Here is an 11,738-nt window from a genome sequence, read left to right as displayed (position 1 = left end):
TAGGTAGCAATAGCTGTCCAGACTGGTAGGCGTATATAAGTGTGGTGGACCGTTCGGTAGCCTTGTATATATAGGGTATATAGGTACCTACTACCACTGGCCACAATCCGTAACTATATATTATTCTTTTATTTATTATATCCTATTTATTTTTTAATATATAGCTTTATTTTTAAAATAATATATTTAGGATTATAATATATTTTTTTAATTTATAAACTATTTAAAACTTAAAGTTATTTAAAATTTTTAATCAATAGATTTATTATTAATTTAATAGTTTTATAATAATAAAGTATTAAAAGGTTTTATAATTTATAATAATTTTAATTATATTTTTATACCCTTATAGCTTTAATTATTATTTTTTAAATACTTTTATTATTATTAATAATTCTTTATTATAAATTTTATAATTATATTTAATTAAAGAATATTTTATTAAAAAAAAGGTAATTAAATATTATTAATTTATTTTATTAATTTAAAAAAGCATTTCTTTTAATGCTTAATTTAAAGTATTTACTTTTATTATTATTTCTTTTAAAGGATTATAATAAAATAATATTAATATTATTATAAAAGCTTTTTTTAAAGTTTAAAATACCTTTATTATATTATTATTTAAAGGGGTAATTTATTTAATTTTAAATATAAAGCTTATAAATAATCTTATTATTTATAAAAAGCTTTAAATAAAGCATTAATAATAATTTATAAAACTTATAAATTATTATAATTCTTTTAATATTTTAAATAACTATTATATTATTTTTCTTTAATTAATTTATTTATAAAATAAAAGCTTTTTATAATTTAATATTAATTTTAACTTTTAACCCTTTTACTTAACGCATTTCCCACTTGACCTGGCCACCTAATTAAGCTGGCCACCCCCCCAGCCCATACAAGAAAGGTCGGTGCGCTAATCACGTGATAATTTAATAACTTTACGAATATTAATCGTATAAAATAATAAAATATACCATTAGATTTATAATAAAAAGGGCTATTTAACGGTACCCTCCATTAAATTCTACGATTTATATTTGTGGAGTTATTAAACAATACGCTAAAGTAAGTATTAAAATAATCCTTACTTAGCGCCACTTTAGCGTATTGCTTAATATCTCGCTTAGTAAATTTTATAAAAAATATTAAGAAATACCTTTGAATTCCCCTTTAACTAATGGATTTAAAGGTATTAATTATTAAATTGTACGATTAATATTCGTAAAGTTATTAAAGATTGAAATAATAGGGTTTTATATAGGTTATTAGGGTGGCCAGGTCAATTAGGTGGCCAGGTTAAGTGGGAGATGCGTTATTAAAAGAATAATTATATAAATATAAAATATTATTACTTTAAATTATAAACTTATATTTTTAAAGCTTAAATAAAATTTATTAATAATATAGTTAATAATATTTATAAAATTAATATTATTACTTAAATAAATATTAAAAGGGAAATAAAAATATAATATAAAGTAATAATATTTAAACCTTTAATTAAAATTTTAAACCTATTTATATAAATAAATAATTAAAAGATTATTATAATTAAAAGAATTAAAAAAGGCTTTATTAAATTAAAATCCTTAAATATATTAATTTTTAATTTAAAATATATATTTAAAGGAATAATTTTTAATTAAACTATTAATTATTATATAATTAATTAAGCTATAATAAAAGTAAAATAATTAACCTATATTAATATATTTATTACTATTTAAAGGTAATAAAATATTTAAAGGTATATTTCTTACTTATAGGATTAATAAATAAAAAAAAAGTAATAAAGATAAATAAACTTAATAAAAAATAAACCGCTTAAATCTATATTATTAATAAAGATAAAGATAAAGTTATATTAATAATTAAGGAAGGAATTTATAAAAAATTATATTAAAGTAATTATAAATTAATATTTAAATATATAAAGTATATTAAAAGTTTTATAAATTTAAAGATTATTAATATATATTATTAAATAAATTAAACTTTTATAAAGTAAATTATAATATAAGTTATTAAAGATAATTTAAAATTAATAAAAAAAATAGTTAAATTAAATAATAAAAAATAAAATATAAAACTTAAAATTTAAAATAAATAATTAATTAATTAAATTATAAGTAATATATTTATAGTTTAAAAGGTTATCTTTAAAAGAAATAAATTATAATATTCTTTTAAAAATTTAATAATTTTAAATTTAAAAAGAACCTTTTATATCTTTAATAAAATAGTTAAATTTTTAAACTTTAAATAAATTAAATTAAAAAACTTAATTATAATAAAAGATTTAATAATATTTATTTTAAGCTATAAAAAGGTAAATATTAATATTTAAAGATTTAAAGGGTTAAAAATTATATAATTATTAAATATAATAACGCATCTCCCATTTAACCTGGCCACCCTAATAACTTATATAAAACCCCATTATTTTAATCTTTAATAACTTTACGAATACTAATAGTACGATTTAATAAGTAGTACCTTTAAATCCGTTAGTGAAAGGGGAATCCAGAGGTATTTTTTACTATTTTTTACAAAATTTATTAAGCGAAATATTAAGCAATACGCTAAAGGAGCGTTAAGTAAGGATTAATTTAGCGCTTACTTTAGCGTATTGCTTAATAACTCCGCGAATATAAGTTGTAAAAGTTAATAATAGGTACCGTTAAATAGCTCTTTTTATTACGAATCTAATAATATATTTTATTATTTTATACAATTAATATTTGTAGAGTTATTAAATTATTATATAATTAGCGCACCGACGTTATTTGTATGGGCTAGGGGGGTGGCCAGGTCAATTGGGTAGCCAGGTTAAGTGGGAGATGCGTTATATTATAAAAACTTTATAATTAATATAATGCATCTCCCACTTGACCTGGCCACCCAATTGACCTGGCCACCCCCCTAGCCCATACAATAAACGTCGGTACGCTAATCACGTGATAATTTAATAACTCTATAAATAATAGTCGTATAAAACATTAAAATGTACCATTAGATTCGTAATAAAAAGAGCTATTTAACGGTACTCTTTACTAATTCTTACGACTTATACTCGCGGAGTTATTAAGCAATACGCTAAAGTAAGCGCTAAATTAATCCCTACTTAGTGCCCCTTTAACGTATTGCTTAATATCTCGCTTAATAAATTTTATAAAAAATAGTAAAAAACACCGTTGGATTCCCCTTTAATTAATGGATTTAACGGTATTAGTTATTAAATCGTACGATTAGTATTCGTAAAGTTATTAAAGATTAAAATAATAGGGTTTTATATAAGTTATTGGGGTGGCCAGGTTAATTGGGTGGCCAGGTCAAGTGGGAGATGCGTTAATAATATTATTATATTATCTTTTAATATTACGTTATTTAGTTTTAAAGGTTAATAAAGTTATATTTTTAATATATAAAACTTTTAATTATTAAAATAAGCAAGTTAATTAATTAAAGGTTTTAAAGTATATATATATTATTATTAAGTAAATTTTACTTTATTCTTAAAGCGTATACTAGTAATTTTATAAGGTAGATCCCCGGAATTGGAGCTATCTTAACTTACCCCCTATATTATATTATCTATTAATATGTCCTCTATTTTAATATACTAGGTTATAACCTTCGTTAAGCTATATATACTACGGAAGGCTATATGTATTAACCATTAATTAAATCATTAACTGACCTATTAATTAACCTATTAACCTATTCATTTATTTATACGGCCAGCCCTAAGGGCTAAAAGCTATAACTACTCTTATAAAGGTTATAAATACTTAAAAATAGGTATAAAAATAACCTTAAATAACTTTAAAGGTAATAATTATTATTATAATTTATAAAACTTAATATATTCCCTTTAAAGTAATAATTTATAATTAGTTATTATATAGTTTAATTTATTATAACGTTTATATTTATTATAATTTTAACATTTTAAATGTTTTTACTTAATAGAATTAATAAGTATTTAAATTAATAAAATAAAAGTAGTTTTATAATTAAAAGATATTTAATTTAATAGTTTAATTTAGTTTAATTTAAAGCTATTTATTAATTTTAAACTATTTAAATCTATAGGAGTAATACCTTTTATTATATTAAAATTAATATAAGTAACTTTATAATTATTCCTTTAACCTTAACTTAATTAAAATAAAAGTTTAATAAATTTATTATATATAATAAAAATAGCTTTACATTTATTTAATTTACTTTATAAGTAAAGTAATAAGGTTAAATAAAGGTTTTAAATATAAAAGGAATTTAACTATTATTAAATATTTATATTTTATAAATTCTTCTTTTAAATAATAAGGAAATTATATATAAAATTTATATTTTTAAATTATAAAGCTTTTAACCTTTTTAATATTTATATAATTTTATTTAAATTATAATAGATTTATTATAATACTTTTATTATTTTAAAAAAGTTTTATATATTAAATTTAATAATAAATAATTATAAATATATAATTTATTATACTTTTTAATTTAACTTTATATATATATATATAAACTTAGCTTTTAAGCTACTTATTATATTTTTATTAACTTATAATTTTCCTTTTAAAAGGGGTAATTAGACTTCAAATTTTTAAGGACCTATAAAAAGAGGAGGGTTTAATAGGATAAAAGAAGGTTTTTGGTACGAAAGAGTAGAAATAGCTATATTTTAAATAGCGCGTAGCTTTGCTATTTCTACTACGTAGGTAACCTTTAACTATTTTAATTGGGCGTTAAAGTCCTGGGCCAGGTTGGCTATAGCAATAGAAATAGCCGTTTAAATTAAGGCTTAAATCTGGTTTACGTTTAAATATTAATTTATTATTCCAAGTACTATATAGTTAATTTTATATGTAAAAACTAGCTTAACTGTACGAAAGGGTATAATTAAAAGGGGTATTGGTTAGCGGAGGGGGTTAGTAACGAAGAAACGAGCGAAAAGCTGTGTAGGGGGCGTATTTATATAGGGTAGGTTCGATTGTGGAGGGGGTCGAATAAAGGGTTAATTGTGTAAGGGGTCCGGTAGGTGATCGCGTAGGGGGTCGAATAGGTAACCGCAGAGGGGGTCGAATAGAATAAGGGTTGTAGCTGTGAAGGGGGCTATAGGGTAGGCTACGAAGGGAGCCTTGGTAGTAACGAAGGGTGATGAAGGGGGGGGGGGGGGGGTTAAGGGCAAGAGCTATGCGAGAGCTTTGTTAAGTTAAAATTATATATAATATATAGCTTAACGTAACGAACTTCTATTATATAAAAGCTTTCCTATAGTTATATAAATATACATTAATTAATCCTTAAAGGTTAACCATAAAGGGGGTTAAAAGAGGTTTAGCTATAAAGGGGGTTAATTAAATTTAAAAAGTAAAGAAACTTTAAAATATAAGTAAAAAGGCTATATAAAAAGGTACCTTTATTATATAAAGCTTAAGTTATTTAATAATTAATAAATTAAGGATTATATAATTATTATAATAAGTATAATATATAATATTATTAATGAATATTAAAAATATATTATTAATTATATAATAATAAAGTAAGGAATGATTTATTAAGTTATAACCTTTATTAAGCTATATATATTATAAAAGGCTATATATATTAACCATTAATTAAACCATTAATTAACCTATTAATTAACCTATTAACCTATCCATTTATTTATATAGTTAATATTAAGGATTAAGAGCTATAATTAATAACTTATTAATTATTATTTATTATTATAAATTCCCTTTAATATTTTTTATTATTTAAAGTTTATTTATTAATATAATTTTTAAAGTTAAAACTTTAATATAAATTTATTTTATTATATTTATTTATTATTATATTAAATTTTAATATATTTTATATTTAATATCTTTTTATTTAAATTTCTTTATTAATATATTTATATTTTCCTTTAAAGTAATAGTTTAAAATATTATATTTATTATATAAAGTAATAATTATTAAAAAAATTATTAAAACTATTTTAAAATCTTTATAAATCTTTATAATATATTTTTTAAAGTTATAATATTTAAATTTAAATTTTATAAAGCTATTATAATTATTACATAATTATTAATAATATTAATAATTATATATTTATATATAAAAAGTTTTATTAAAGTAGGAATATTAAAGGTTAAAAGTTTTAATTTTATAATATTTTAAAGGTAAATTTAAAGTATTTATATAAATTAATCCTTAAAGAAAAATATTACCTATTTTTTAAATATAATAAACTATTGTAATACTATTTAACTATAGTTTTATATATTTATTCTATTATTATATAAGGAGGGAAGTTTTAATTTTTGCCCCTTATTCCCTTTCCTAGCGTTATATACAATGTTCCTTAGTCCGTGCTGTATATCGGAAATTAGGCTTCCTTGGTTCCGTGACAGCTGCTGCTACGGGTATCACCTTACCTTCCAGCCACACGCTCTTTAATGACCTCTTTGAAGATCTGAACAGGGCTTCATACTTTGCTTTGCAAACCCCGGTGTTGGCGTCTACTCTCCAGAAGGCTTGGTGCTCAATAGAGTAGAAATAGACAACATCGCCGACAAAACCCCCTAGCTGAGTCGTCGCTGTCAGTGCCGCGGGCGCATTTCTTGTGAATAGCATTCGCTTCTTAGACACCTCATAATACGCCCGTCCTACCATTTCATCAGTAGTTTCATTGCCGAGTTTCTTCACCTTGTAATGGTCACGATGATATACTGCCCTTGCAGCTGATTCCGTTTGTCCAAGTCTTGGAGGTGGGTGTCCACACCTGCACTCCCTTGGGGATATGTGTCGGCGTCGACCTGTACGGTAGAGGTGCTTTTGTTCTTCAAATCGACTTTCAGTGTTTCGCCATTTGACTTGAGAACTAAAAGGGACTCATAATTGGCGTCCGAGGTGAAGATACTTATATCACAGACTTTAGCAGACGACTCATCAACGATTTCAACAGTCTGAGGTTTCAGTGTTCTGACATCAAGAAGCCATTTTGTAGTACTTTTTGAGCTTGACAGGGTTATATCCGCAATTTTCTCTAGCCCAATAGCATAGGAGCCCCCGGCGCCCTGGATCGTGTAACTCAACCGGCTCGACATTGGATATGGAAGTGGCGGTACCTGGAGCCTCATCGAGTTCGAGGTCAACGCAATAGTAACCCCCGTATCCACATACTCATGCGAAATCGTATCAATGATCCAGTGAATAGGGGGGCGAAAGAAGTCGAAGAGGAAGCTTTCCTCTCCTTCACCTTCCATCCGTCGCAAGACGTCAAAGCCATAGTCTCCGCGAGATGTAGAGAATGGCAGGTAGTTGTAGTTGTACCTGATAAACGACTTGGGGGTCAGCGGCAGGACGAGGCACTTGTATTCATCGTCACTCTTCACAGGTAGCTGGCAGGTGTCGGACTGTATTCCAATCTTCTTTCGGACATTGAGAGCCTTGCTACGGTCCAAGTCCATCCTCGTAGTTGTTCCTGCCCACCAGAGACCACCGCTGACATATGTGCGGTATATATACTGGCTATCGAACGTGACTGTGCGAGTGTTGAGGTCGACTTTCTTGATGACCGCGCATCGCTTTGGCAACAAGACCTTGGCATCATCTTCAAGTGTGTAAGCACCGCGCTTGTACGCGTCTTCCGCATCGCCAAAGTAACGCCCAACCTCCTGTGCGTTGGACGCCACCTTGCCCAGTGCTTCGACCAAACCCCCAAACGCAATGCCTAACCCGGCCAGGGGTACTGCCACGCTGCCTAGTACGCCGCTCAGGGTCGAAGCACCGACAATGCCTGCCGCAGTAGCTCCTGCGGCCACACCTAGGCTGATAGAGTCGAAGGCAAGGTGTACTATAAAGACAGCCTTCTGGTCCTCGGTCTCGGCGTGGGCGAGCTCAACGGCATCCAAAACTACATTGGCACCGGCGAAGATGATACCCGCCACCTCAGAAGCAGTCCCTAGACCACGACTGAGCGCCCGTGTGCAGCTTGTCAAAGTCTTCTGCCCCGTCTTTTCGCTCTCGACGAGCAATTTAGCCAGTTGTGCTACCTTGGACGTGTCTTGCAGTACACCATGACCGAGCTGCGCAATGTTGATGTAGCTGTGTGCACCTGGAGGGCCATCGCCAGCGTTGACCCGTCACTAGGAAGCCCAACCGCGGGTTTCTCCGATGGCTCCTCAATGAGTGTCTTGATAACAAACATAGAATTCAGACCGTCTACGGCTTCGGCGTCGAGGGCGTTGCTGCGACGGGCTAGGCTGCCCTTTGCATACTCAAACCCTCGAGCCATCCGCTTCAACTTCTCGTCCATAAGAGTCCGGAACCGCTTGATGTGTTCGTCATCGGTGCTGATCCATCGTGTCTGTGACGGATCCTCGACATTGATAAACTGAATCCGGTAAGTGTTGCCACTTGTCTCCTCTTCTATGTTTTTGAGGATCGGCATCCACGATCCATCCAAACCATGAGCCTTCTCAAGATCCTGTACTTCTCCTTCTTCTATCGCTCGCTGTCTAGGACCGCCTTCGGAGGGCCGAAGATTAGAATGCTCGTCAACGACTTCATACACCGCTCCCCCATGAGGTGAGAGGCGGCGACGGATGGGCAGTTGTTGGAGCGAAACTTCAGAAGCGATGCCTACGCAGGGAGTCAATAGGGAGTCGATATCCTGCGGCGGGACGCTTCAAGAGCCATGCCTGGGAAGGGGCGTGAGGGGGCTCTGCGGCGGGAGATCAGGAATTGTACAATTTACCAAATGAGGCGGAGGTTGTCGGCGCTAAGAGAACACCTCACCAACTAACATTGGCAGGCATCCTCATCCCACGATAATCCGAACTTGATCATTGCCTTTTACTTGAATGGCACAAACGTATCTGGCCCCTGGACTACCGTCTTTTGCATTATCATCACCTCGTTTCTGAAACCAACGAATCTACGCCTTCGTGGTGTTATGTTCTCGTTGATTCAGTCTCGAAAACCAACTCCCTTCTCTGATCCGAGGCTCCCAATGTTAATAGAAAATCATACCAATGCAAAGGAGTATTTAGAGCCTTACACCCACCACCTTTGTCCTGGAATTTCAATATCAACCATAATCACTCAACATCAACCGAACAGTTACCTGCGACAAACAAGAAGACAAACAAAATTCATTCCAGCATTTGAGGATTCTAAGACTATCTTAAAAGGTATGCCTATTATCTCATGTCTTCAGGTACACATCAGTATTAACAACTCGCAAGATGTGCCAATACGTCAGATACACAACCGAGTGTGGGTGTGAGACCCATGACGAAATGATCGGATCCCCGTGTAACCGGGTGGGCCAGGCAGGTCATTTCAGGGTGATCGTCGATAACAAATCCACGGCGAGATGCTTTCGATGCCGCACTCCGCCACAATAGTCACGGCAAAGTGTGGGGTTCAATTGGGCTGGGCCACGGAAGAGGGGGAAGCGAAGCAATGTTGATGGTCTACTGTCAAACTCATGTCACTCATTTCGACCAGGATACTAAGTACAGGTGTTAAATTGTTTTCGCTAGTTGTTATCGTCCAACTCTCGTCATTCATTTGCACCTGGATATAGGTGCGAGTTGCAGAATTTTGGTCTGTTATCATTCAACATATATCATTCATTTAGATCTGGATCTAAAGAATAGATGGGAACTGCATTTTTACCACCATTACCACGCTCGTTTTATCTATATATATAAAATACAATCCGCTCATTTGATTCAATTTGAGATTTAACTGCTCCTTCTCCTATAACTCTATTTCCACGTAAGCAGAAAATTGAGGGATAAGGCATTGCGAATAACAGCAGTGATTCTGCGTGACATCTTGTTATAAGTACCTGAGTAGTACAGCATAGTTGCAGCAACAACATCATCCTCCTCAAGTAGTCTTCCTAACATACATAACTAGATCACTGAATGACTCGTGAAATGGGAAGTGCAACTCATGATAATTTTGCTCGAGAAGTTTGTCGACCCTCGAAGAGTCTAGGTTAGTTCTAATCGCTACTTGTTAAACATCGGTTTTAAAGCATCATCTTAATACCTTGGAAGCTCACCTTAAAACAGAATCATTTATCTTCCTATCCCATATTATAACACCGGGACAGCAAATGTCTGCTATAATCTCTTTCACCGGAATATCGGCACAAATGGACAGCAGAACACTTGAATTGTCCAAGGCAAGAAATGCCTGGGGATCTTCAAGCATGGTAAACTCGGTAAGAGATAAAGCGTCTTGATGTTCTTGTGTATATACCGGGTCTTGCACATATCGCTTACTCGAAGCCGATAATACATTCTGTTCAATGAAGATCGATTGAATAGCAGACAATAGTATATGCTGGAGGACGGAGCGATGGTTAAGTTGAGTCTGTATTGTTAAGGGCCCTAATGCAACGCCAATGATTTTATCCAAAGCAATAGGGGATTTTACTTTAGCAAGTGCCGCTTGAAGCTGTTGGTAGTAGTCGCTAGTCCTCCATTGTCGTCCGATATCTTGGTAAGCTTTGAGCAAATCTTCGGTAGAAAATATCTGCAAATTATTTTCATCGGGAATGAGAGGGGTTTCTAGCTCTCTGTAACAGGCATTAATCTCCATCGCCAGGTATGCACGCTGGGGAGAGAAAAACTCAATGTCTCTCTCCCTTGTAAGAGATTCGATTGAGTTGTAGTTTATAACCCTGTTATATTGCATCGTTAGAGAGGGGATCGGTTGAATGAGTGGACATAATCACTGACCAAGTTGAACCCCCAACGTATAACTCGGCTCTCGACGTAAGTTGTTCCCGGGGGTGATCAACGGGGTTCGTATAATTGACTCCGTTGATGCCCCTTAGTGTGATATATCGACGACCCGAAGTAACTGTCTTGCAAATTTCGAGTTCTTGACCGACCTTCCGCATGGCTTCTTTGGTGAATAACGGGGTGCCCTGGTTGTAGATAGCCTTGATCTCATTGATTATCGACTTCATTTGAGCGAGTTTCTGGTCGGACTCCTCCATTGCAATACCTCTTACGTTATGTGGCAACATGATGGAACAGTGCGTGGCTGCTGGGACGGCTGCCTGGGTGAAAAACTGTTATATTGTTGGTAATGGTTTGCAGATTCCCCTGCTTTTATGCGACGTGTCTGAGGGTCAAGCCCCGCCCCTGTACAAGGCATGTGGCTTAAGTGGCCCTGGAGGTTAGGTTTCAACGTCCTCTTGCGGTCATATGGATAAAAAGAGGGGAAAGTTGAGCTGGTGGGACAGTTATTGTCAGATATAAGGAATATGATCTTAGCCGGAATATTGGCTAATGGGTGTCTAATGATAGACCCATGTCAGGGGTACAGGGTGTCAGAATTAAGGGTTAATTTAAATGGATTACCGCAGGCTACCCGTTGGGACTCCACTTCCGTCTCCAACTTTCTGACTTCCAGTAGAAGCGTTGGGGTCTTTGACTTGAAAATGACCGGTTGACTTAATAAAATCCGCCGGTACTTCCAAATTAGTATAATCTCCACCAAAATAGAAGTAGTTCCTGTTTTATATATATATACGCTATATTTATACTTTCTATTTAAATATTAAAAATATTACTAGTTACCTTTATTAGAATTATTAAGTTAACTAATTTTTTAATTTTAAATTAATGGTTAATATATTTATTAAATATAAGCGATGGTATATAGAATTCAATGTATTGATTGATGATCTT

At 32.0% G+C, this 11,738-nt stretch overlaps 2 protein-coding genes across 2 annotated transcripts; both read right to left on the bottom strand.

The window, feature by feature from the left end:
* Positions 1-6,597: 6,597 nt before the first annotated feature.
* F5B22DRAFT_271360 (TcdA/TcdB toxin, pore forming domain-containing protein) lies at positions 6,598-7,778 on the bottom strand. The gene has a single exon (XM_047970206.1). The coding sequence runs from the start codon at positions 7,485-7,487 to the stop codon at positions 6,720-6,722; it is 768 nt and encodes a 255-aa protein (XP_047835516.1). The 5' UTR covers positions 7,488-7,778; the 3' UTR covers positions 6,598-6,719.
* Positions 7,779-9,839: 2,061 nt separating this feature from the next.
* Positions 9,840-11,191, bottom strand: F5B22DRAFT_271322 (uncharacterized protein). The gene is made up of 3 exons (XM_047970205.1): positions 10,779-11,191; positions 10,097-10,720; positions 9,840-10,046 (listed from the first exon to the last, which is right to left on the bottom strand). Exons 1-3 carry the CDS (start codon positions 11,069-11,071, stop codon positions 10,037-10,039), a joined length of 927 nt encoding a protein of 308 aa, XP_047835515.1. The 5' UTR covers positions 11,072-11,191; the 3' UTR covers positions 9,840-10,036.
* Positions 11,192-11,738: the final 547 nt, after the last annotated feature.

The sequence above is a fragment of the Xylaria bambusicola genome (genome assembly GCF_022495145.1).
Source record: "Xylaria bambusicola strain CBS 139988 unplaced genomic scaffold F5B22scaffold_3, whole genome shotgun sequence".
Lineage (NCBI taxonomy): Eukaryota > Fungi > Ascomycota > Sordariomycetes > Xylariales > Xylariaceae > Xylaria > Xylaria bambusicola.
Note: the sequence above shows the minus strand (reverse complement) of the source record. Positions and strands in the feature narration are given on the sequence as shown.

What these genes read in the sequence shown, in the direction of transcription:
- F5B22DRAFT_271360 (XM_047970206.1), bottom strand. Translation starts at nt 7,487, where the DNA reads ATGGACTTGGACCGTAGCAAGGCTCTCAATGTCCGAAAGAAGATTGGA.
- F5B22DRAFT_271322 (XM_047970205.1), bottom strand. Translation starts at nt 11,071, where the DNA reads ATGTTGCCACATAACGTAAGAGGTATTGCAATGGAGGAGTCCGACCAG. An exon ending in TACGTTGGGGGTTCAACTTG is followed by an intron (nt 10,721 to 10,778) that starts GTCAGTGATTAT and finishes GCAATATAACAG; the next exon opens with GGTTATAAACTACAACTCAA.